We start from the raw sequence: 26,211 nt of genomic DNA, 5'->3' as shown, positions 1-26,211 counted from the left end.
CATTTCTTGCGTGGCAGGATCAGCGAGCATAAAAGGCACATTGTCTCCTACCTCCTGATTAGCAACCGAGCGAGAATTCAATTATATATCCAGCCATGCTGACCATGGTGTTGTCGATAATAAATGTTAACAACATATTGGAAATAGTACTATGTGTGAGTTGTTATTTGGAGAGTGGATGTATGACGTATGGTGTTTTTTGCGTTATGTGTGAGTTTTTTATATGGAATGTGTAATCTGTTTTGTGTGATGCGTGGCGTATGATGTGTTACGCGTTATGTGTGATGTGTGACGCGTCAACTCGAATTTACATCAAGCTTTTTCCTCAAACGTAAGGGATCAGTCCCGTCTTGTATGGATTTAATCGTGCTAAAACTGGTTCAAATTTAAGCTTACATCCAGCCATCCTGACTTAAGAGTAAATATGGCATGTGGTCAAACACAAATTTCTCTTCATTAATGGTACAGAAAGTATGCCTCATTAATGGTACAAAAAGTGTATTAAACCCTGTAATCAGAATTTTGTTCCTTATCCTTAGGACTGTGACCGTATGAGCACTGCTTCATGTACGTCCTACACCGGGCGTAGCACACAAAGTGACCCACGTGATCGTGAAGTCATGGCTACAGAGACCATACTGCATTGGAGGAATCTGCCTCTGAGCCTGACCTTTAGAACGTGGCTAAAATTCACCCGCCAAAGAAAACTACAAAAGGAGCTTTTGAACTACATCACAAACAACAAGACCATGGAATTGATGGCGAAGACTTTGGAAAAATGGAGAAGAGAGCTGTATACGAAAGTCACTGCAAGACAACACTGGGTGAGTTGGTTTTTTTCCTGCTGATGTTGTTGGTTGTGTGTTTATTTGTTTGTGGTTATTACAAGTGAAAAATTGTTATTTATATAAGGTAATGTAATTTTGTCGCAAAAAGCGGCCTTTTTATGAGTGAGTATCTGAGGACTTCCATAAAATGAACGTACTTACAAAATCATCTCTTCTTCATAAGAGACGAAATCACTGAGTGGCTATTACGCTAAGCTTCGAGGGAAACGCTTCGAGTTGAAGCCCTAACTAGGTATAAGCAAATGTAATCCGGTTCGTCAATAATCCGAAATTGCACCAGTTTCCTTCACTCCGCTGTGATTGGTCTCAACCAATCAGATGTAAAATCAAAACCAATCACGACTTGGTCGCCCACGTTTTCCCGCGGTTTGGGCAGTTCTGTTGTTTTTACTTTGAGTTATTATAGTCTCTTCAATGCATTTTCCTTTGTTCTTTTTGACCGTTATGATAACTTTGGATTTGGATTTACGACACTCACTCGAAAAGTGCGCTCAGATGTTAAGTGCCGTTGTCGCTCTTGAATTGGACGTTTGCTTGAAACTCACAGAAGCATTTTGTTTAAGTCTCAAATTCATTTTAGCAATTCAGCTGCGTTAATGAAGTCCGTCTTTCTTTGCTACAGCTTGACTCAAGCCGTCTTAAATACCTAAGGATCTGGCACGAGTACGCTGTCACAAAGAGGATCCAAGAGGAGAGGAAGATGCTGGCTGATGATCACTGCAGGCTCATAAGGCTCAAGGGGGGCTTTCAGAAGTGGAAGAAAAAGGTGCGTCTAAGACAAGTGGTTCAGATCTAAATATTTTCTAATTTTTTTACAATCCCATCCCATCCTTAATTTTTCAAGATCCAATGATAAATTCCCGCCCCCCCCCCTCTGACTATCATACGTTACCCTGAAAATTAGAAAGACGATTTTGTCTTTTTTCGAAATAACACTCTTAAACTGATCAGCTTGTCTGTTCTCATAACCTGTTTTCATGCTACCATACTGGAATTGCATGGAGAAGTTACACTTTGATCTTTTTTTTGAAGGGTTAACCATACTCGCCTCCATTTGGTTTCATTTGTACTCCATTGTCGTTTGCTCGCTGCAGCAAAGAATAGGCCAAGAGATTATTCATTGAAAGGCCCTTCTCTATAACGCATCTATGACGTAGCTTTTCTGTATCAACTGTAATTTTTTGTCTTTTTTCACGACTTAACTTAAAGACCGGACTCCCTTCAAGTGTTACTAATCGCATCTGAATCACAAGAAATGTATTTGGAAAATCATTAATACAGTGACTGAATTTTTTTATGTTTTATATGACTCTTAATGTTCCATAGTGCTTAATTCTTTCTTCAAATTTATTCTGTAAATTATCATTGATAGTATTATTATTATGACTATTACTTGACCTATTATTATTATTGTTATTATCGAAATTATTAATTTTTTTTCTTTTGCTAATGCACTGTCATTTCGACTGAAAAAGAACTCTATAAAAAATTGCTATTATTATTTCATTTTATTTTTTTTAGAGCTCCGCTAAGAAGAAGCTACAAGAGCTAATCGGACAGTGGCAAAAGAAGGCCATGGGTTAGTGTTGAGCGGAGTTTAAGTTTTTGCAGGTCGTTAACCTCACACCCAAACACCAATATGCATGCTCTCCATGGTGTTCTCTCTACATTTCTTTAGGTGCTGATAACATGAATATTCTGATGATTTGCCATTCAATACTGAGATTTGTCAAAATTGTTATACGCGTTGAAAACACCGTGACTTACTAGTTTGTGTGCTTGTTTGTAACTCGTGTGACGCAACTTGGTCCTGACAGCCTGAAAAAACATCACCTAATCGTTTTAACGATCGCTCATGCGCAGACGTCTGATCGCTGTGTTGCTTCACACTGTCTGAATCAGCAATGTTGAGCATTTGTCAAGAGCGTAGGACAAACATTTTATAACACCTTCCACTTTTTTCTTCATCTTTAGTAACTGAGAAAGACAAAGGCTTTACTCAGGTCATTCAGAAAAAGCAAAACGCAAGGTTTTTGCGGCACACTTTCACCTACTGGGTGCAAATGACAAGGAAGAGTCAAGAGGCCAAGCGACTGTATACAGAGAGACTTCTACCAAAGTAAGCCGAATCTTTCAGTTACGGGAAAATTTCTCTAAGCAAGTACTTTGCAAAAGAAGTTTCATGTGTGGTAACTGTCTCTTTTTTCTTACAGGTGTTTTAAGGCGTGGCATGTCCTTGCCTCCACCCGGGTTTCTAATCGGAAGAAAGTGGTGCTGTTTGGAGAAAGAAGGCTCTTGACCATGGTAAAAAATGCTTAAGTGTGATGTGTGATGCGTGATGTATTCCTCGTTGTTTGATTTGTGATCTATAATTTGTGATTGGTGTGCTGTAAGGTGTGTGACGTGTCATTTGTGTCATGGTATGCGTTGTGTGTGATGCGTTATATGTGGTGTATGATGCGTTTTATGTGATATGTGATGCGTTATATGTTATGCGCGATGTGTTACCTTTCGTGTGATTTGTCACGCATGATTTGTCATCGTTGTGCTGTCAGATGCATGACGTGTTATTTGTGTTGTGAGATGCATTAATACGTGATGTGCTATGTTAAAGATGTTTCATTTGACACGAGCTTGAATTTTAGGAAACCACGGCCCGCTATTGCTTTAAGGCAAGAGATAAGTTCTGTCGTAGGAATCTCAATTATCCAGCCTGTTCTTCCCGCTGTTTGTAACCTCCAGTTCTCTCTTGCAGGCGTTCAGAGAATGGCAAACTCGATTCCAGGCCATCAGCCGTGTGGACGAGTTTATCGAGGTCAGGGCAACATACATGTCTTAGTTGTAACGATTTGAACAAATAGCGGAATACCTATGCGAAGAAGACAGAAACACGACAAATTTTAACGTAATCCTTATGTTTTATGTTCTCAGATTAAGGAAGCTGATCGACAGTTAGAAATTCTTCGAGTGTGGCATAACTGGGCGAGTGGTGAGTACCTTCTTAAGCCTTGAAATGTTTAAAAGTCCTTTGGATTATAGATCGGATACTGATGAAGCAGCTTGTTTCAGAATCTGAAGAGATTAAAAATTTTGTGTGTTACTAACTCGTTCCTCTTTCAAAATGATAAAGACCACGTCGGACATGTTTGATTTCTTTTCTGTTTGCTGCTTGTTAGGTATGAACACGCGGAGGAAACAATCTCGTCTGTTCCGTCGCTCTGTGGAATTGAAAATCACAAGAGAGATTTTTATCAACTGGTTGACAGGCGCTCAACAGCTTCAGATAGCCAAACGAACACACGAATTGCACATTATGAAATGGTAGGAAAAATTAGAGTATTTTCTCGATAAAACGCTAGATTTTTTAGCATTTTTGATACGGCATTTATTCAAGGACTGCCTTTATTTCAAAATCGTGTTTTTTTTTATGTCACTGTCATCGATTACCTTAAAACATTGGTTACTGGTAAGTCGGACAGAGATGCGTTTTCTTGAATCATGTTAATGAAAAGATTATTGGAAAGCAGCTTTATAAGGTACTTTTTTCAAGTTTATACTGATGGTTTCCAGCTGTTTTCACAGCGTGTTTGTCGGCTGGAGGGATGTGGCTCTGGAAAGGACAAGAAACAAACGCGCAATGCAAGAGTTCAAGAAAAACGTTGACGCAAACTTGGTAAATAATGCTATTTCTAGTAAAGATTATGTGGCTCTGCTCTACTATATTGACTGATTAACTGACTGGTTAACCAACTAATCGATAAATCGATCGATAAGTGACGGGCTCAATAACTCTTTGAATCTAAAAATTTTCACTCTTAAAATTCTGAAACTTTTCCTTGTTTTCTCAGCTTGCTCGAAGCTTCCGTTTCTGGCAACAGCTTCTGGCACACTCAGAGTTATCGCGGGCTCACACTCAACACCGTGATCATAATGCACTAAGGGAATGTTTTGAGGAATGGAGAAGTTACACGCTGGAGATCCGGGCAGAGAAGTTTTTTGTCATGGCGATGCAAAAAAAGGTACGACCTTACTTGTTTAAAGCGATATAGATGTCCAGCTGCCTTAAAACCCCTGTGTGTTGGTATAAGTCAGTCGTAAGCAATTAAACTGTTTTTTTTTTTTTTTAAATGTTTTGAATGTTATCTTTTCCTATTTCCTTTTTTTTTTTTTGGCTTCAAGACTTGCGTAATTTCTCGCGTTTTCACTAACCTTATTTTAACCAATTTTGTATCAGAAATGAAATAATTCGTGAATTTTGATAAGCGCGGAGAAACATTCATAAATGAATTGAAAGCAAAAACTCAAACATAATATTAATCATGTGCATCGTAATCAATTAGCGAGACTAAGTTTTGCTAGTTTTAATAAGAATTATTTTACGTGTCCAGAAAATTTAATTAATTCTCTTTAATTTGTTTACTCACTTTCGTCCAAACTGAATAGAAACTGCTTCTTTCTGTTACATTTTGGCAGTAATTTTCTCTTCTTTTTTCTTTCTGTCACAGCTATTGTTTATTAAACATCAAATTGAAGGGTTTTTTTTGTTACCCGTGGCTTAACTGTCAATAAATGATTAATTTGGTCCAGCTCAAGTTTGTGTTATAATTGATTTTGACGCAATACAATTTGATATGATTATCGTCGTTAGCTGTCGGTATATTTAGCTGCCGCGAGTTAAAATTGCAACTTACTCGTTTGAGTGCTTGGTAGGTATTTAAAGAATACTATTATAGCTTTTTGTTTTATGGTAAAAGCACTTTATTTCCTGGGTATCTTTCGCCCAAAATTTCGCCATGTTTAAATCTTTGTTTTTTAACCTTCTTTTCCACTTACGTCGGGAACGAATGTACTAAAAGTCAAGCCGCTTTGAGTAGTGTCCTAATAGCATAAAACTTATAATTTTCACATCGCGTTACACCGTTCTTGGTTCGTGTTTTACGATACTGTGTTCTAAGAATTTTGTTTATGATTCTTGGGTTGAGGAATGTTTGTATGCGTTCTATCTTTCAGATGTTCGTGTGTTGGTACGTCGAATACACGTCCCGAAAAACCGTGAGTAATGTTCATTGCATTTTCATGGCTCTTTAAAATAACTGAAATTGATATTAAAGTGAGCTTGAAGTATTTGCTGGGAAACCATCAGAGCGGACGAAGCTCCATTACAGTGGCAAGCCGAAAAGAGCTTTGAATTGTCAAACGGTGTTCATTCGATGTAAACCATGAAACACGAATTCACTTTTAGATTTATGGCAAAGAAAATGTGTAGTATACAACAATTAACTTAATGAGTTGCAATTAAAGGCTTACCGAGCGCCAAACAACGACTTTCTAATTTCTCCGTTTGTAAACGCTTTCATTGAACTGTAATTTTTTTCTGTTTTAGACCCGTCGTCTTATTCATAGTTGGAAAAGTATAACAGAAGGTATGCAATAATGTTTGTTTTAGAATATGTTCAATAATGGCCAGTGCTCTATAGTTTAGACGCGAACAAGAACAACAAAACTGGCTTACTTGTAAATTTTTCGCCCAAAGACTTGTTTTAGTTGCCTGTGGCAGCCAGGCTTTGCCAGTACACAGCCCTACTAAACGTGTACCAAATTTGATACAGGAATAATTCGTCAATCGTTTCTAAGTCAAAGAATAAGCTATGTGTGTATAAACTTATCCGGTTTACAAGCCGTTTGCGAGAATATTCCCATACGCGTCTGCGAGCTAGAGTCGTCAACAAATCTGCCCTTTAAAACATGACAGATACGTGTGGGCTAAGTCTTAGTTCCTCTCTTTTTCAAATTTCATTGCAGAAGCTAAAGTATTAAACAACAGAGCCATGCACCTCGCCGAAGGGTCGGAAAAGAAGATGTTACGGCGTATGTTCGATTACTGGGTGCAGGAAGCTCATAAAGTACAGAAAGCAAAGAGTCATGCAAGCGGAAAGATGATGCGAAGGTACTGATGGGGAATTTAGTGGGAGATACGGTGACCAAATACTTTAGTGCGTTGGACTCCCGGTCGAGAGGTCTGGGTTCTAAACCTGGCTGGGTCATTGTGTTTGAGGGAAAAACGCTAAACTTTCACAGTGCCTGACTCTACCCAACAAAGATTAGAATGGGTACCGGCAACTTGTCAGGGAAGCCGGATGAAATACTAGCGGGGGGGGGGACTTTGCGATGGACTGGCATCCCATCCAAGGGAGATTAGTAATACTTCTAGTCGCTTCATGCTAAGGAAACCATCACAAGCGCCGGCTTTGGGGGGGGGGGGGGGATGGGGACTTCGCTCGAGTACAAACTTTACCCCCTCCCCCGGCCTTGCCTTACTGATGAGAATTTAGAATTAAAAGAGGACGAAAAACTTCTCTTCACTAATGTTGAACAGGTGGAGTTATTATTTTTGCTTAAGTATCTGATTTTTTTTCTTCAATAGGACTTTTCTCGGATTGCATCAGTATGTACAATCACGAGTTGAGAAACGCAAAATCTTACAGGAACTACTGCAGAGCAAGGAAGAAGAATTGGTAAGTGTAACAACTTTCCGAGGTAGTCACGAATGCATCCGATACTTGTTCGTTGATCCAAAGAGCTGCTTCGGAGGTAACGAGAACCTTTCGAAGTTTCTCCGTCGTTATTTAGATTCGGACTCGGAAATACCGCTCAGGATGTTTCACTTGCGAGGAAACCGTGGCTATTTTATCGCAATTAGACTGTTTACTTTGCAACCAAAAAATGTTATTCCGTTATCTTTTTTCTTGTTTTTATTCATTATTTAAAGTTGTTTTGTGTAGTAATTAGCACTCAATCGTCCACCGACGAATCAACTATGGTTTAGTTGCTATGAAGACCAATAATTTTATTGGATTTTAAACGAGAGAAGATGAAGTTATGTGTACCATTAGTGAAAGAAAGAACTAAAGTTTTCGCAGCCGCAAGTTTAAACACAGAAACTTTTTTTTTTGACAAATTAATGTTTTTGTCAATTTTTTTTGCTTCCAGGTATCAAACTCCTTCAAAACTTGGAGAGAAAGATTCCAACGCAGTATGAGAAACCTAGAAGTCCTGGAGGAGCATCTTCAGAAGAAAGAGTCTGAGTTACTACACTATTGTCTTGTAAAATGGGTGAAGTACATGCTGCGATGCAAAGCAGAAAAATCTTACGAGAAAAAACTCGTACACAAGGTCAGTTTACGAAGTTGGAATGTGGATTGGTTCTTTCAGAATCTTTCGACACTAATTTTTAAGGCTTAGAAAACTATAAAAGATAAAGGAAGGATCTCGGACAGAATGAAATAGTTCTTGAGAAATTTATCAGTATGAACGGTTGCTAAATTACTGAGTAACAATATTCAAGTAAAGAACCTTGGTTAAATATATCTTATTAGACGTTTTGTTGTGTAGTATCGCTGAGTATTTTTACGAGCTCTAATGGCGAGTCAAAATACAAACAACGAATGAAAACACTCAGCGATACTACTCAACAAAACGTCTAATAAGAAATGTATTATCCAAAACGTGAAATTGTTATTTCAGGTTTTTTTTTATGACCTCTATCAGCCAAACCCACGACATCTGCCGGTTTGCAGTATGTCAAGTGATCTCAAGCTTAACCTTGAGAAGTGAAACTGAAAATACTAGTTTAAATTAGTCTGGAGTTGATATTCGATTTTGTTAGATGTGCATAGTCTCAGCTAAACGTCGCTCGAACACGACACAGTTGTAAACAGCGGTCAAACGTCGGGCATGCGCAAGGGGATCTGGCCGCCTGCGCGCCAATTTCCCGCGCAAAGTTTCGAACGAAGACAGAAGAAACAGCCGCTGTCTCGCAAAACAAGCGAAAATAAAATTAAAACGTTCATTGAAATCTGTAAAATGGAAACAAAAGTAAGGAAAAAGAAATCTCGAGACTTTTCGAACACAAAACCTATTCAAGTCTGGGGCGGATCCAGGGGTGGTTCGGTCGAACCTCCTAAATTTTCCCTCAGAACGCTGGAAATCATGTTTCCGAAGACCTAATTTTCAAAATCTTGGACCCCTCAGAACGGGAACAATTCTCCGAAACCCCCTTGACTAAATCCTGGATCCGCACCAGCAAGTACAGTTATCCTGTTGATTTACCATTCTGCAATGAGCTTTACCAAAAACGTCATACGCTTTCAAAACACCTTGACTTACTGGTTGGTGTTGGAAATTTGTAACTCATGCGAGACAACTTGGTTCTAACCCCCTGAAATACGCGCAACGCCTACATGCGTAGGCGTTTGACAGCTGTGTCCACAAACGGAGACAATCCGCCACCAAAAACTGTGGTTTGAAAAATCATGGCAAATACCAAATATTTGTCTATTTTTCCTTGATATTTTTGAGTAGCGGTGTCTTTTAATCACAGTTTTGTCTTTCTGTTTCCGTTAGTGTTTTTCAAGATGGTGGTTTGCATTGTACACCAAGAAGGGTTCTGAAAAACTGCAAGAGGTAAGGATTTCAAATTTGTTTATTCTCTGGCAAAAAACCGAGAAAATTGGGGGGTGAAAGTATTCTCTCTCCTCTCGCCTTTTTCTTTGGAGAGCTTTGCTAGATATTAGGCATTTCCTATCTGGGAAAATGCTATGAATGGTTCTGTGGAAAACATGGCTCAGTATCCAGAAAGAGTTCGCTCGTTCCCGTGCTCTGTCGTGAATACCAAAGTACATTTGCAAAAGGAGTTTTTATTGGTGCTAATTAACGAGAGAGGGTCGCTGATGTGTCTTTTTTCACCTTACAATTTGCAGAAAATGCTTATCAGAAAAACTCGAGAAGCTGGTCGACACTGGAAACAATGGACGATTAGTGAGTAAACGGTGTTTATTGATCAGAAGTTTTTTGTTAAGTGTCGCACTTTGTCTGTGATTTCATCGTTTTTATTTCACCACGATCCGTGATTGGTCGAGAAAAAGCGCGCCTCCTTTCTCAACCAATCACATGCGAAACTACAGACATTTTCAATTGGGCGTCGCAAGTAATTCAGCTTTGCTTTTGTTTTGCTTTACTTCGCTCTGTGATTGGTCCAGAAAACTCGCGCCACCATCTCATCCAATCAAATGGAAGACTGAAATTAATCCCAACACTTGCGTTTTTCCGCGCTTCAAACAGGTTACCCGTTTTTATTTTGAGTTTTTCATTGGATAATGATGATGGTGACCTTTGTTGTGATTGGTTTTAGTTTTTCGATACTCAATTAAATACTGCTTTAAAAGCAATCGTGACTTGATTGCTCGCGTATTTCCGTCCTTCGGGCAGTTTGCTAGTTTTAGTTTTGTTGTTGTTTTTTTTCTCCTGAACGACCCTTCTGATTACTTTGGTTTTGGTTTTTGCAAAATACGGTTGAAAGTTACTTTTTGTGACAGCTTTACTTATTGCGTGTTTTCCGTTCACAGAGGTGAAGAAACAAGCTGAGATGGCAGACGATCTTCAAACAAAACATGGCCGACATTTGGTACATTCATACTTTGTACAGTGGACGGAAAAAACGCGGCAGATGCAACAAGCAAAGGATTTGCACAACCGCACAGTATTAAAGAGGTTTGTTGCAACTAAAACTTGCGTTCTTCAAGATTTAACAAAACTGCGGGCTTATTATCATACAACAAACTCAAACTGTTGACCAATACCTAAACAGATTGTTGCGTTTTATTTGCCGCAGGTCGCTTGCAGAATTGCGCCAAGAGTCAAGAAGGAAAATAGATGAACGAAAGAAAATTAAATCTTTTCAAGAACAGAAAATGAATAAAAAGGTGTGTTACGAGGATTTCCGAAGCGCTTCTTGCTTTCTGAAGCTGTATAAATTTGGAAACGTCGATTTTGTGACTTCGTGTTTTACTGTGAATATCAAGGCTATTTCCATCACGAGTATTCCTTTTCTTTTTTAAACTTTTGCCAGGTTTCTCGCATGTTCTATGACTGGCGCGAGGCGCTTAAAGTCGTCCGCAAGCACAAGGAGCTGATAGACGGACAGATGGTTCATCACAACAGACGAGTTAAACAGGGCTGTATGCGGGAATGGAAAAAGTTTACACAAAAGAGCCGCGCGGAGAAGCATCATAACAAGACAGTCACATCTAAGGTTTAGATTTGTTACAGTCTATAGAGCTTTATTTCGCTTTGTGATTGGTCCAGAAAATTCGTGCCACCCGTCAACGAATCAGATGCTAAACTAAAACCAATTACGAGTTAGTCAACCGCGTTTTCCCGCGCTTGTTTTCACTCTGAGTTCTCATTGGCTCCTTCTGACATTTCCTTCGCTCTGATTGGCCGTTGTATTAACTTTGGTGGTGGCTCTACCGTACGACATTCAGTTGAGATGCACTGTAATTGTGATATTCCGTTATATTACCTTACCTGACGTACTGGAAGATTCGTCTTTGTTTACAGTTGTATGTGAACCTCACGTTATCCACTATTGTTTTTCTATCTTTTATTTGATTCAGTTTTTCACCAACTGGAAAGCAAGGACAGAACTGAAGCAGGCAGAGAAAAAAAAAGCTGAGGTAATTCTACTCTAAAACCCTACTTTTCTCGACAACATTGTTCGCGCGCTCTGTGTGGCGCATCTTCTTACGGTTCGCGAATTTTTTAAACATGCCCTCTTAAAATTTGTTCCTGTTTATCGCAAGCAGATCCTAACGTTCGCGTGCAGATAAACGTTTTTTCAGCCTCTCATGAGTTTTCGATTGTATTTATAGTACTATAAATAAGTTCACATTTGGTTCCAAATCGGCCTTCAAGTCGTGTAATATGAATTTATTTCGTTGCAGCAACAAGAGGAAATCGCCAACAAACATTACCAGAGAGCATTGAGGTAATATGAGAGCAAAGGAAATGATCGTTAACCAACGAAGCTCTTGATTGTTTTTTAAATTTTACCTGTTAAAACCACAGGAAATGCGTAGAGAACAGTATAGAGAACTGAATATGCATACTGTTTTTAGAGTACAAGGGTTGAAGAGTCTTGGTTTGTGGCTTTGGGAGGAAATTAGTGGTTCGGTTCGTTTGAAGGTTAATTTTGACTGTGATTAAGGAATTATGTCTTACGCTTTTATCTTTTGTTATCTTCAGCAAAATGTGTTTCCGCGCCTGGTTTCATGACACAAAACTTGAGATACACAAAAGAAAGAAGGGAGAGCATATTGTAGAGAAGCACTTCATGATGTGGAAGAAGAGAATTGACTTGAACTCGATCGCCACTGAAATGGTGAGACCTGATAAGTTGTGTATTGCGCTGAACGTCGCCCGGTTGAGGAGACGCTCACTTGGTTTCTACACGTTGCCACTGAAAACACCTTAAATTGAAGAAGACAAAAAGCTTTAACAACTTGAGTTCCAATTACAATGGCAGTAATCGTTTGTCTCGCGAAGTAGGTACTATCCATGTGGATCATTGCCAGCGGGCAGGCTCTGCATCGGGGAAGGTTTGGTACGAGTCTAGAAGATTCTTGCCGGGGGATCTGGCACCAATAATGATCAGTTCCGAAACGAGGGCTTTGTAGTCTCCCTCGCAGCCGTTTTTAGTCTCGTCACGCACGCTTGGGGAGGAGCGTTGCGTGACGAGACTAAAAGCGGCTGCGAGGGAGACTAAGGGCTCTGTGGATCGCGACAGAAAGATAAAAAGAAGTTTGGGAAATAATCGAATCTTTCAGAAGGAAACTAATTCTTAAACTAAGTTTGACTTTATTTTATTTCATTAGTACTTTTAACTTTTTCAGGTTGATCATCGTGTATTTGAAAAGTTTTGGACGAAATGGCGTCACCAGTTGATAAGGAAAAGAGTGTCAGAAATGATGATGAAACATGAGGACAAGAAGCAGCTATCCGAGGTAAGACGTGAGGCCCCATCTATAAATTGCCTGGGGCCAAGCAAAAATGATTCATATAGAGGAAGGAGGTTTGGATTGGCGGAGGTTCAGAAATGTCTTGTTACCGGGGGGCTTGGGAGTTATAGAGAGCCATCGGGGGTTGTCAGATATCTTAGAGGCAAGATATCCAGGGTAGAATAAAAGCCAAAGACTGTCCGGGCAAAAAATCCACGTAAGGAGACTCGGTCCAAGTTCGAGATTATGGAGCACGAGATTAATAGAATAACATATTGAAAGTACCCAGGATGCTTTACCATGTTCGTAATGTTTTTGCTTCAAGTAGAAAAGCAGGTCACTTATTTACTGCTCTTTCACCTGATAGGTTTTCATGGCTTGGTACCAGCTCACGCTCGTGCGCCGTCGCTTGCTCAAAGGATGGCAAATGTACAAGACTAAGAAACTCTTTAGGCTGTGGATGCAGAAATATAACGAGTCGTGACCTACTTGGTTTATGATTGAAGGGAATGATCGATGTTTTTTGAGCGAGAAAATGTACAGAATTAAACTGAAGAAAGAGAAATATCTCGCTTTAGCTAGCAATATGCTTGCGTGAAAATCTAGGAGGTTTTATAGAGTGCAAGTTGATTCTTAAATAGAATAATCAGTTTCGAATAACAGCATCGTTTTATTTGGATACTTATTTTTTCAGCTTTAGATTTTCTATTTTTTTGAGATGATTTTACAGATGATGCGAATAGATATTTAAATGAAATTTTAATATTTATTTTTTAACCATCGTGTTTGTTAGTATTGATATAACATTGCAGAAAATGAATATCTCTAGTCGTATTAATTTTTGGGAAAAATTTCTATGGTGACCATGAAAGCTGCTAAAGGTGTAGAAAGGTAAAGGTTTTTTTTGAGTTTGTGAGAAATCAATCTTAGATTAACATGTATTTTTTCTTAAAATTTTTTTATCCGTTGGAAAAAAATTTTTGCATTTTGTTATGAAGATTACATCGATCACTCGGTGTAAAGTATTGATTTATTTTAGAATTGATAAATTAAAGACTATGACTTGAATAAATCTTTTTTACTCCCGTCGTTCACAGCTATTTGTCATTTGGAGCGATCAGTACTATTTTCATACGATAGAATTGAAATTGATTTGATATTAGAACCCTATTGCCTCTGTAAGGTTTTCGGTCAGTGGAAAAGAGTGAAAGAGTATGCGCAGACGAACCAGGAGGTCCTTTTGTCGTTCCCAGGGTCATCGGCTCTTTTGGATACGAATTGATTTGGGAAAGAGAATAACGGTAGCCAAGCGAGGAAAAACAAATATCAGAGAAAAGAGACCTTGCATAGGTCTTGCTCGCCTGCTCCCTGACTCTTCTCCGCCGACTTAGAGGCTAGAACAGGCCCACAATCTTTTTACAGCCTTTGTCTTTATACCCTAATCTAGAGTGTACGATATGACAAACCTTTCACCCTCCCCCCCTCCTTACGAGTCGATATTTTCCTTTTGGGCTGTCGCCCAGCTTTGATGAAGTAACTATCACTCGTACATTTCATTGCTCATTGCTTATTAAAATCTGCACACGTGATCAGGGGAATCACTGAATCTAAAAGTACACGTACATGTTCTTTATCCTAAAATCAAAACCTGGCAAAGAGGCACAACAACTGTCTTAGAGGAAGTATACACTTGACAGCGTAAGCCGCAGAAAAATAAAATTAGATTCATCGAAATCTCACACCATATTTTAGCCACGCGTTTTTCTATAGAGTTTTTGCTTAGCGGATGGAGCCGGAGTCGGGAATGTGGGCTAAATTAGATCCTGTATTCTACCCTTCCGATTCAGGCTCATTTTCTGAGCAGGGCCAGTTTAAGAGGGGGAATATTAATGGGCTCGTTATAAACTAGAAGCTCTAACTCTAAACGAGGAACTTATAATTACGAAAAAGTGTAAGATAATTTGTTTTCATGTCATCAGATGATCACAACGTGTATCACATTCAATTCAGTAACCAGTTAACTTTAGCGACATTGACAGAACGGCTTGCTGTCTTCCAGTTTTTGAAACCGGACAAATTTATTATAAATGATGGGCAGAAGAGGTGTAATGAATATAACACCTGAGACAGTGCACAGTCCACCAAGAATCTTCCCACCTGCAGAAAAAGGAAGAATAGAATCCTTTCAAGTACAGAAAGGGCAACTTCATCCTGACATAGTGACATTGATCCGTTTTCTTAATGGCAGCGTAGACGGCACCAAAAAAAAAAAACATGTTTCTTATGTCTTCTGAGACATACGCGGCCGTGTGCAAGAACTTTTATTCTAGAAAGATCATGAAATCGTGATAAGAAAGTCACTTATGCTCTAAGAATTAAGTAAATGACAAGCGTCTAACAGTTTGGATCTCTATCTCAGTATCCGTTGCCTCAGCCAATCAGTTCTGAGCGAGTGATGTCATACCTTGTAATCGTGCACTTGTCGCACGAGTCACACGTGCACTGATGGCCTTTTTGATTGGTTGTAAAGCTTGGAGCTGTCTGAAGGAATGAAGGTCCTTATTCTATCGACGTTCATCTCTACATCGCAGAGATTACGTCGCAAACTTTACTTTGAAAAATTGAAATTCACTGTGTGGTACTTTGATACAGAAACAATAAATTTACACTTACCAAGAGTGCTTGGAACCATATCTCCATACCCAACGGTGGTTATTGTCACAACAGCCCACCAGAACGAGTGAGGAATACTTCGAAATTCCGTTTCTTGGTCCCAAAGTTCGCAGTAATACACGAGGATCCCAAAAAGAATTGTCCCCGTTAAAGTTAACGAAACCATCGTCCAGAGATCTGACAGACAAGCTGTAACAGTTTTTTTAAGCACTATCATCGTTGAAGCACAGCGAGAGATTTTGAGCACTTGAAATATTTTTGAGATATGAAAGACCTTGATCAGATAAACTGGGGGTGCTTTTGACTTTGCAGACACGATCAAATGAATGTAGAATGGCAAAATAGCGACAATGTCCACGATGTTTAGAAATTTGAGCAGGAATCTTCGCTTTTCCGGCGTCACAAGGAAACGAATAAGTAGTTCCAGTGTGAACCAAGCAATGCAAAATTCCTCAGCTCTTGAGATAAAATATTTCACTGTAAAGGAATTGCTATCGCGGGTAACTATTGAAGTGTTACTGATGTTAAACTTCACTCGACTATCGATGACTTCCTCAACAAGATTCGAGTTTCGTATGCTTGGGAGACTTTCAATGCACAAAATAACAGTTGCGAGCAAAATTACCATCAGCGACAACAACGTTGTGATTCGTGCAGCAAAGCTTGAATCTGGAAACTCGCAAATTTCCCAAAACCTTTTACGACAAACTACCTTTGGGGATATCACTTTCTTGGGCAAAAGCGCAATCGGAATTGGCAACCTGTCTTGCTTTTCCTCCGAGCTCAAATTGTCGTACAGGCCAAAGAAATAAAAATCGTCTGCTAAAAGCTGCAGCGAGAACGTTTTACTCGGAAAAACTAGGATTCCATTTGTTGCATAAAAGTAATAAATGCTTTCAAATGTCGTTCGATTTCTGTCGAAGAAAAATTCGTCGTTCTCTTCATCGTAAAAAGGTGCTCTTTTTTCCGGGTCTGCAAGCAAACTTGTAGGAAATCGCAGCAGTTGTTGAACAGTGATTATGTATGATTTTCCACAGACATTGAATCGTATCTTTTTCTCCTTGCGTGGCAGAGTCTCACAGGCAATACCGTCAGAATCTTCTGAGGGATTAAGTTGTCGCTCTGGGTCGGTCCTCTGCCCACGACGAAAGAACGTTTTCGCTAATCCTCTTCGGTATATCTTCGGTGTCGTTGGGTAAGTTTCCAAATTTGATGGTTTTCCATAATATGGTAGCATCTTGGGTTAACATCCTATCGCCAGACGTTGCGAGTGTTTTTCTTTTGTTTTTCCTGTACACCAATTGTTGTTTCAGTTCAAGATCAATGCAGCTGACAACATGCGATCATACACCAAACCACATTCTTTACTATGTTTGTTTACATTTCGAACCCTTAACCTTGTCAACGCATTACTATAATACCATCTGTCATCGAGGTCAATCTGTTTCATTTTTCAGCCGATCAATCTCATTAAAAGCACTTAAAAATGCTTTAGGTTCTTTACATCATGACTTCAAGATTCAAACTTCACATTTATCTTCTCTAAAATCCGCATAGAATCGAAAAATAATAAACAGCGGTGGTCCTCCGATTTCTAAAGTAATTGTCCCAAAGTCGGTGTGTTATCGGTGCGAATCATTATTGTCTTTTGTGATACCATATCGATTAACGCAAGTGGCCTTAGGTAAACACAAATGAAAGTATTCGAGCGTGTCGATGTGTGCTATAGTCAACAGAAATGAAATATGTTTGCGGTTTCGAAATCAGGTTTTATAGTTTATCTTACTTCCAGTGTTTCTGCCTATTGGAGGAGGTATTTAAAATGAAATGTACTGCAACCTTATAATTGGCCGTTTTTTCAGCTGGTGTTCCTCCGCCGACTTGCTTTATCCTAAAATATTTCATGTATCACTTACATTATTTCCAGAAGATTCGCAAAATTTTAGATATTTTTTTCTTCTTTTTTCACGTCTGTACCTTAAGGAGAAACTCAACCACGCAAATTGCTTGCAAGATAAACAGATAGCGCTGAAAGGTCCTACAGGCGGCAGTAGACAACTCCAAAGGCTTTTGATGAAAGAGGAAATATAGGGCATCTCACCGTATATCTGTGAATCCAGTCCAAGACAATAAGTCAGATTTTACCAGCTGTTTGCCTCGCCTCCATGCTCAGAACCGGGTTCTCTCGTTCACACATAATCTCAAAACAACAAAGTTTTTAAAATATACTGCAGTACACTTTCGACATGAAGTTTTTCTTGTTTGTTTTGTTTATCTTGGGACAAACTCTAACATCTGCGAATCATCAAGAACTTCCTCGCGGCCATGGAAAAGAACTTGGAAAACACAGAGAAAGCGATGGGCATGTGGAGATTTTACATCAACTTCCATCACCTCAAGAGTTTTGGGATCAATACGCAAGTCTGCGAAAACCCGTTGTTTTTCGCGGGGCCGCCAAAAAATTTCCTGCCTTCCACTTATGGACCGATCAATATTTAAAAGAAAATTATGGAGAGCTAGAAGTTAAACTGGAGGCTAAACGCGAGAAAGATCATGTTCCCGTTGGAGAAAGAGGTCTTGGTCGTGACACGATTCGAAGTTTTCTTGAAACTTATAAACTAAAAGATACCTATACTGTGTCTCAGCTACCAGACCCGTTGTCAACAGAAGTTTTTGTGTTACCCTCCCTAATGTGTGGTTCTTTCAGTGAGAGAATTTTAGAAGCGAATCTTTGGTTGAGTTCAGGCGGAACTCGCAGTATGTTGCATAAAGATGCAGACAATGCCATTAATTGCTTACTGAATGGCACTAAGGATTGGATACTCATTCATCCAGAGAACGAACCAAACGTACGATCTTGCCGATAAGAATTATTTTAAATCTCTTTTTTAATTTGTTGAGGAAAAGATGACTTGAAAAGGTGCTTTTTGACAAAAACAAGTCTAGTTGAATTGAAAATCGTCGCTTCAATCAGAGTTGAAAATTTTCTATGCTTCCTTTTTTAATTCTTCCGGTGCTCAGACCTTTTGTACGTACAGAAATCTGCATCTCAAAAAAGTTGTTAGTTTGTCATTGACACCTTCCAAAACATCACATTGCTCGCAAATTTACCTTAGAAACCAATTTTTCACAACATGAACCTTTGCCATGGTAAGGAAGAAGTGTTTAAAATCTGTAACAATTCAACATGTACCTTTACTCGCTCAATTTTTAAATTCTCATGAACTCCGCTGAGTAATTAATAACCGATCGTGGTAAACCAAGCTCGGTAAATATCCACAGTTATACAACTGTATAGACACGATTTCTTCGAGAAACAGTCCACTAAATATTTCTTTTAATTCACAATCTTTAGAAAATATAAAACTAATTGAAAAAGCCTCTGGATTTTTACAAATGTTTGCAAAGCAAAAGAAATATGGAATATTCCTGTGGACAACTGCAGTTTCTAAAGAGGATATTTTCTTTCCCTTAAGTCTACATTTTTTCCAGATATTTGAGCTTTCTTCAGTTGACACTTTAATTTATACTATTGAGAGAGAACAGTTAAGAAACTTTAGAGTAAGTTTTAAGGAAATTCTCAACTTGAGAGTTGGGTTCTCAACTCATTTAGGAAAAATATCCTGATACAAAAGAAAGTTCTTGCTTCCATATGTAAGGAAAACAATCTTGACACAAGCTTTTGAGTTATAACAGCTATTCACAGGAGATCCATTGTCTTTACCATTATTTGTGGATTGCAGATACCAGTCGCTGATGGGGACAGAGGCTATGGAGGCTTTGCCACATTGGATGTTCAAAGTGTGAATCTTATCAAGTATCCCAAATTCAAACAAGTGAGATGGAAATATGCCAATATGACACCAGGGGATTGCTTGTTCTTGCCTTACAGTAAGCACTACTTACCAGTCATGTGGTCTAAATGTTTACTTAATTTTACACTGTTACTGGTAGTATTGTATTTACTTGCACAGTACCTACCATTCTAACAGTACTCACATTTGATACTAAGACTATTTGATTATTTACAACACAAACAACACACAAGAGCAGGGTTTGTATTTGTGTGTATCCTTTCATGAATGACTAGGCAATGTGTATATATGTAAATTTTGGGGGAAATTTTTTTTTAGGGAAGTAAATGGGTATGTACATAGTTTCTGAAACACCATGCATGTTCACAATCAGTGCATTACTAAGTGAGTACAAATGTCTGCTGCTTGTTTAACTCTTTCAATCCCATGAGTGACCAAGACAGAATTTTTCCTGACATTATCAATACATTAGTATAATTTCAGAGCTGGGCAAAGAGCTTCCAGCGATCTGATTGGTCGAGTGGTTCCTTATACGACGCTATGTAAACTGCTCCGTGCGGTTTATATAAAATGTTAAAATAAAATGTTAATAAATGCTACTAAAATGTTTTGATTTTAGAAATTTCTCTGTTGTTCAGCTCTGAAATTATACTAAAACAATTATTCGCCTGAGGTGAGGTGAATATTGTCGAATAATCCCCTCGACTTTATCTCGGGGATTATTCGACGATATTCACCTCACCTTTGGCGAATAATTGTGAAATATCAAGCAGGTAAGAGATGAGAATGAAGAAAATATCAATTGGGATTAGTACTTAATCTAATACCAAATTTTCCAAAATTACAATATGTATATGCAAATTGTATGGCAGACAGAAATGAGAATTATAAATGAGATCTTAAAATTGAAAGAGTTGAAAAGTTACCTTCCATTAACTGTACTGTTTAAAGATGAATTTTTATTATTGTTTTAGGTTACTGGCATCAAGTACGATCATATGGTTCAAAGAACATGGCTGTTTCAGTTCTGTTCTCACGCCTGACAGAGTTTGACCCATTTGGATGTGAGAATGCCAAGCTAGAATACACTCCCCTTTCTGATGTGAATATGGTATGGACCTACCCAGGACATGGGCCACAAACAATGGGGAACTTAGATCCATTTGAAATGAAGTATGTATTAATTAGTAGCAATAAACTAAGTAATAGCAGTGGTGGCCAGGTTTATGTGGACACCATCATGTTGTTTGGTCAGATTACATGTTCGACTGGGAACTGTTCACAACAGGTCAAATATCCCAGGTGTTACAAAAAATTCACACAGACCTTTAGGAAACTTTTGATTGAGGAGTTAGTCCTTTTTCTTCTGAGTCAATGGAGATTCTTATTTCTTCCTACAGAAGCAAAGGTAGACAAAACCAAAGCAATCTTATTATTTGGTTCAATCAACTTAAAAGTTTTCCATGCATCTCCATTTCACCAACTCTTCGATAAGTCTGTTATTTCCGATCAAAGTACGTATGGATCTTGCATGCATGTACGACATTATGCTCCTTGGGGTTACTGCTGGTTTTATCTTTGTTTACTTTTTCTTAGAGATCATTATATCAGTCTTGTGGAAAGTAGCAAGAGAAAGAGACTGAACTTAGAGGACATTTTTCAACTTCTCACTGAAGTAAGGAAACCTGTGTGTATTTGAGCATCCTGAGAATGATTTTTGAATATAAATAATATGATACCACTTTAGCCACAGGTGGGGAACATAGTAGTGCATAGGTCCAGGTTTAAGACCTGGCCAGATCATTGTGTTGTGGTTTTAGTCTTTAAACACGAAGGCACGCTATAAAGGAGAGGAGCCTTAGGTTCCACAGGACCATTTGTCAATCAATCTTCATGTGATATAGAAATCTCAGAGTCAAGTCAGCTTGAGCTACAGATACTCCAAAGTAGAGAACAGTGGGCGCATTCCTCAAAATTGTTTTATATCTTCATCACAATTTAAGAATTTTTGAGATTTGTATTTCCTTTCTCCAGTGGAAACTGACTTTATTTGTGGTGGTAAATTTGAGATCGAAGTAGGTGGTTCGCACGTTACCTCATGCCACCATGCTGGTGGAAGTAAACAATAGATATCTCATTAGCTCCTTTTGTTCGTCTACCAGCATTTAAATTTGATCCACACACGTCAACGGTGAGTGACAAATGGGTCTCGGTCTTCCCAGGGAAGACTTCCTTATATAGCGCACCTTTGTGTTTAACTCCCAAGATCTAATTGTTACCTCTCCCTCTACCTGCTACACAATTTCTTGTAAATTCGTTACGAGAATGTGGTTTTGGATCAAGGTAACAAACTCTACCTGACGAGTTTGAACATTCTCATTACCTGTTTGCTGGATAGTGCATGGATATTAAATGGGAGAAGTTACATGTTAATCACTTCTGGGAGTCAAAGGGGTTAAGCAAGACACTTTACTCTCACAGTTCCTCTCTCCGCCAGGAGTATAAATTATATGAGTGAAAATCTTGGAGGGCCGTAGCCAGGATGAAACATAGTTGAAATAAAATATAAAAAGGATCTCTGGCTAAAATGATTAAAAACTACAAGCTTTCGACTGCCCGGACTGCAGTCTTCAACAGGTAAAATGAATGATAAGAAAGTGATGAGAAAATTTACATGTACATTCTCATTATTTCGCAGTTCATGTCTTTATTTAAATTTTCTCATCGCTTTCTTATCATTCATTTTACCCGTTGAAGACTGCAGTTTGGGCAGTTGAAAGCTCATAGTTTTTAATCATTTTAGCCAGAGATCGTTTTTAAATTTCAACTATAATATATGAGTGCTTTGTACCAGAAAATTGTCAGGGGGGTGAAACCTGACAGAATGCTGGGGAGTGACCTTACCATGGACTGGTATCCCATTCAGGGGGGAATAATTCTTTCTCCTTAGTCACTTTATGCCAAGGAAACCAAGATAAGCTGTGGCTGGTTGACCGCTTAGCTTGCGTACAGACTCTAGGACTTACTGATCTGCTGTCCTTGCAGGGTGAAGTTATGGAAGAGCATGAAGATGTTAGAAGAAACATTTCTGAAAAAGTAAGTTAGAAAATTTCTGATGGCATAGGGCAACGGCAGCAGACTTGGAAAACAGTTGAAATATTACAGTCAAATTAAAGAGGGGGGGATGAGTGAAAACAAGCTGAGAGTTGACAATTACCATTGAAAAGACACAAATACTAGGTAAAGAGAAGAGCGATTGTGTTCACTTCAAATTTGGCAATTATTTTGTGTTTGTGTGTGTGTGCGTGCGTGTGTGTGCATGTGTGTGTGCATGTGTGTGTGCATGCTTTCAATGCTCCATTGAAAATGTCTCTGTTGGTTGAGAAAGTGGTTCAAGTTTTTGAGATAATTATAATAATATAATAATTTACCAATTTATATAGTGCGTATTTACACGTGGTGATCAGTAGTGCTTTACAATCATGTTTAAGAGAAAGCAAAAATGCATTACTGTGAGAATAAAATAAAAACATTTTAAACTAAGTTACAAACTATAAAAATACTTCTTAAAAAGATAGGTTTTTAAGTCGAGATTTAAAACTGTTTAGTGATGTTACTTGAGGAAGCTCCATAGGTAGGCCATTCCAGAGTTTCGGAGCTGCTGCTGAGAATGATCTTGCTCCCAATGTCGTAAGCATCTTTCCCTTGGGATGGTCCAATAAGAGCTTACCAGTAGAACTAAGATTGTATAATGAATTCGATTTTATACTAATAAGATCACTAAGATAAGTTGGCGCTAGGCCATAAATGCATTTGAAAGTCAAAAGTAAAATCTTATAGTCAATTGGTAAAGAAACCGGCAGCCAGTGCAACTCAAAAAGCGCCGGTGTAATGTAAGAAAACTTTCCGATGCCAAGGATAAGTCTTGGTGCTGCATTTTGAACACGCTGTAATTTAGCGATCTGCACCTTTGGTAAAACACATAGAGAAGTGTTGTAAAACCTTAATGAAATCTTAGACTAGTTTTGACATTTCAATGAAAATTACCCTTTGCCTTTGACTTTTGAAGGTTCTTAGAATAATGGATGCTGGCAACAAAGGTTATGTAACCAAACAAGACATCGAGGCCCTAACTGTAGAACAAGTGAAACAAATAGCAAATGAGGTTGATCCAGACCCTGCAAACACTGAGGAATATGAATTTGCTATTTTTGATCTGAATGAAGTCAAGTAAGAGATGTGTAACAATTCTTGCTAATTCAATACCGCTGTATTTCCCCCTTTTTTAACGTCAGTTTCTAGAATTTGATGAAGGGACTATTTTCACGCAAATTCGGGAAAAAAGACTACTAGTGGGACGAGAACGGAAGAAGAAGGGTAGCCTACTTGTAGATAGACCTGCCCCCGTCCCATCGTCCCACCGTCCCATTTTTCCAACCTCCCATTTTCCGTCCGTTTTCCCCGAATTTGGGTGGGGAGGGGGGTTGGTGTTGTTTGCGACAACAAACAGGGATGACGCTGTGGTCAGACCTGACGTCACTTCGATGTGTCTATTGTTGGTTCCAGTCCTCCCTCAGATATTTTCTCGTGGTCTCCTATGTTTTTCCTTCCGCTAAACCGAGTTCTCATAGGAGTTTTCCTTCCCCCTTTCAGGTCTGTTTTTGACCAAGCTTTGCATGATGGACGTGGAAAACTGACTGTGGACAACTTAATAGCACGTTACGAGGTAATTAAAATGAAATCTACAAATTGTTCAAATTGCTGTCAAACTAAAACACTGGCAGGTATAACAATTTTCCACTGGGTTGCTTTACTTCGCTTTATAATTTGTCCAGGAATCTCAGAAATTACTCGTCCGGATATTCGTTTTAAGGGCAAGCTCTCAGCCGCAGATATTATCAGCCGACAAACCAGCTGCGTAAAAGGGCTTATTTACTAATAATGTACTGTTTTCCGTGATAGTCCCGACTCAGTGTTATTCGTATCTTGCAGGATTTCGGTGGCTCTGCTAAAGTGGCGAGGGAACTTTACGACATGCTTCAGCCTAAAAATGCCGATTTTGTGTCGAAAGAAGAATTGAGGGAGCGTCTTGATCATGTCTTGAAGCTCTATTTGAAAAAGAAAGATGACGATAAATCAGGTCTGTAAACCTATCTCAAAATTTGAGGGTAATTTTCAGATGAGTGTCGAAAGTAGCGCGGGATTGCATTGGTTTTGCTTCACTCCGCTCTGTGATTGGTCCAGAAAACTCGCGCCATTTACTCAGCCAATCAGATGCTAAACTAAAACCAGTCGCGACTTGGTCGCCGCGTTTTCCCGCGCTTTAGGCAGTTTTCTTGTTTTTACTTTGAGTTGTCACTGGCTCTTTGGGAATTTTTCCTTTTTTCTGATTGGGTGTTGTGATTCATTTGGTTTTGGTTTTACGACTCTCAAGCGCTCCTATATGTATTGACTTAGTGGGAAGACCGCAGTGAAGTCCGTGCTTTGCAAACGAAAGTTAAAAACGACCCCGTCAGGCCCGATCAAACTTAGTCAATTGCATTTAACATGTGACCAAGAAGTCTTAAAAAAAATTGAAATCATTTTGAACATGATTGAGACGTCGTTGAAATTATCCAAGAAGGGCGCGCTGGGCAACTACAAAAAAGTTCTTAAATATGAAAAACCTTTGAATTAATTTATTTTTCCAGTCAGAAAATGCGACTTATATTCTTATTTATCGGAGTCAGCATCCTTTCTGATGCCCCTGTTTTTTCCGCGAATCGTTTTAACTGCAAACTTGGGAGGGTTTCACTCCGAACGCTGTCAGTTTTTTTTTCTTTCTTTCTTTCAGGAATTTTCTATGAAAAAGAGTTGGCTGAAGATAAAGAGATCATGCGACAAACGCTACCATCAGATAGCTTGGATTCCATACACAGAGAATCTCCACACTCTGAATTGTGATTCTCGAAAAAAGAACTTCTTGAATAAGTCCACTAACGTTTGTTTCGTTGTTAAGAATTGCCTTGGTTATGGTTGACAAGTGAAATAAGCTTTTCACTGTAATTTATGAACTAAGTCAGAAAACATTTTCTGAAATTTGTCTGTAGTTATAATATTAAACTAAAAAGTAAATTAAATATACCAACTTAAGTTACTTTCTGTAAGGAGAAGAAGAGAATAAAGTTAGAATTTGATGTCACCTTTTATATTTTATGTGGATTTGTTTCTGTATGCGCAGTTGAGAAGAGTTATGTCGCGAGAGAAACAAGGACCAGAAAAATATTTGTCGAGGTATCGTCCCAATTTTAACCCGTTTAACTCCAAGAGTGATTGACACCTAATTTCTCCCCAGGGTATCCCCCCTGAATCACTCATCTAAGGTCATAAGAATAAAGGAAATGATCACCAACTAAAAAAGCTTTGATTGTTAAATGGCGGCCTAATTTACGGCGTTCGAGTTTTGAATTTGGACTGGATGAATTTATTCTTCAATTTTTTAACGGTTATGAAATGCTCGTTTTACAAAGCACTCGATTTTGCAAGGATAGGCAGCCCCGAGTTTGATTAACCTCCTTCCGGTTAGCTCAATCGGTTAGAGCGCCGGATTGTTGTGCGGGAGGTCGAGGGTTCGAGCCTCGGCCGGACCAATACTCATGGTCTTAAAATAACTGAGGAGAATTTACTAGCTTTCTATAATATCAAGAAATGGATAGATATTCTAGTCTTCTCGGATGAAGACGAATAAACCGTTAATTTCCCACGATCGAGATTATCAGTGTGGTGGATGTCCTCCACTGGGGTGGGATGGGCGGGAAGCTGGAAGGTGAGATCATTACATGGACTGAAGCGGCTGCCAGAGGCGCCTAATAATGCCGACGTCCGATCTCAACCTTATCATTGTGACTAGACATGTTTGTTGTTTAGAGTGCTTAAGACTTCCTCTCTTCCTTCTTTTCACCCCCTTTGATGATGCATTTTCAGTAAGATGATCGAGTGACTTATTTTTGCGCGCATTACGTACCTACAATTCGACCGGAAGCTTAGCATCCTCGCATGCCA

General features: G+C 38.9%; 3 protein-coding genes across 7 annotated transcripts in view; 2 read left to right on the top strand and 1 right to left on the bottom strand.

The window, feature by feature from the left end:
• LOC111336869 (uncharacterized) overlaps window positions 1–13,771 on the top strand; it is a 35,937-nt gene extending 22,166 nt beyond the window's left edge. For 4 of the 5 annotated variants that reach the window (XM_088730207.1, XM_088730208.1, XM_088730206.1 and 1 more), the window contains 25 exons: window positions 540–824; window positions 1,471–1,614; window positions 2,370–2,427; window positions 2,823–2,967; window positions 3,062–3,152; window positions 3,604–3,663; window positions 3,780–3,837; window positions 4,025–4,169; window positions 4,431–4,521; window positions 4,697–4,867; window positions 5,859–5,900; window positions 6,232–6,271; window positions 6,651–6,795; window positions 7,273–7,363; window positions 7,839–8,021; window positions 9,252–9,311; window positions 9,608–9,665; window positions 10,253–10,397; window positions 10,519–10,609; window positions 10,756–10,938; window positions 11,303–11,362; window positions 11,630–11,673; window positions 11,931–12,066; window positions 12,578–12,688; window positions 13,050–13,771. In XM_088730207.1, the coding sequence (XP_088586333.1) occupies window positions 540–824; window positions 1,471–1,614; window positions 2,370–2,427; window positions 2,823–2,967; window positions 3,062–3,152; window positions 3,604–3,663; window positions 3,780–3,837; window positions 4,025–4,169; window positions 4,431–4,521; window positions 4,697–4,867; window positions 5,859–5,900; window positions 6,232–6,271; window positions 6,651–6,795; window positions 7,273–7,363; window positions 7,839–8,021; window positions 9,252–9,311; window positions 9,608–9,665; window positions 10,253–10,397; window positions 10,519–10,609; window positions 10,756–10,938; window positions 11,303–11,362; window positions 11,630–11,673; window positions 11,931–12,066; window positions 12,578–12,688; window positions 13,050–13,166 (2,754 nt within the window). In that variant the 3' untranslated portion in view covers window positions 13,167–13,771. Of the gene's footprint in view, window positions 1–539; window positions 825–1,470; window positions 1,615–2,369; window positions 2,428–2,822; window positions 2,968–3,061; window positions 3,153–3,603; window positions 3,664–3,779; window positions 3,838–4,024; window positions 4,170–4,430; window positions 4,522–4,696; window positions 4,868–5,856; window positions 5,901–6,231; window positions 6,272–6,650; window positions 6,796–7,272; window positions 7,364–7,838; window positions 8,022–9,251; window positions 9,312–9,607; window positions 9,666–10,252; window positions 10,398–10,518; window positions 10,610–10,755; window positions 10,939–11,302; window positions 11,363–11,629; window positions 11,674–11,930; window positions 12,067–12,577; window positions 12,689–13,049 lie in introns of those variants that run through there. The other variant, XM_088730211.1, reaches the window with a different exon arrangement.
• Window positions 13,746–17,257, bottom strand: LOC111336871 (potassium voltage-gated channel subfamily A member 2-like). The gene is made up of 2 exons (XM_022943041.2): window positions 15,356–17,257; window positions 13,746–14,839 (listed from the first exon to the last, which is right to left on the bottom strand). Exons 1-2 carry the CDS (start codon window positions 16,590–16,592, stop codon window positions 14,706–14,708), a joined length of 1,371 nt encoding a protein of 456 aa, XP_022798776.2. The 5' UTR covers window positions 16,593–17,257; the 3' UTR covers window positions 13,746–14,705.
• A 284-nt stretch (window positions 17,258–17,541) lies between these two features.
• Window positions 17,542–25,358, top strand: LOC111336872 (uncharacterized). Its single transcript, XM_088730212.1, has 9 exons — window positions 17,542–18,204; window positions 19,099–19,246; window positions 20,145–20,343; window positions 20,767–20,845; window positions 22,216–22,266; window positions 23,240–23,400; window positions 23,824–23,896; window positions 24,163–24,310; window positions 25,004–25,358. Exons 1-9 carry the CDS (start codon window positions 17,602–17,604, stop codon window positions 25,111–25,113), a joined length of 1,572 nt encoding a protein of 523 aa, XP_088586338.1. The 5' UTR covers window positions 17,542–17,601; the 3' UTR covers window positions 25,114–25,358.
• The last annotated feature ends 853 nt before the right edge of the window (window positions 25,359–26,211 follow it).

Source organism: Stylophora pistillata, chromosome 8, assembly GCF_964205215.1.
Source record: "Stylophora pistillata chromosome 8, jaStyPist1.2, whole genome shotgun sequence".
Lineage (NCBI taxonomy): Eukaryota > Metazoa > Cnidaria > Anthozoa > Scleractinia > Pocilloporidae > Stylophora > Stylophora pistillata.
This window is presented reverse-complemented; position numbering and strand designations above follow the sequence as displayed.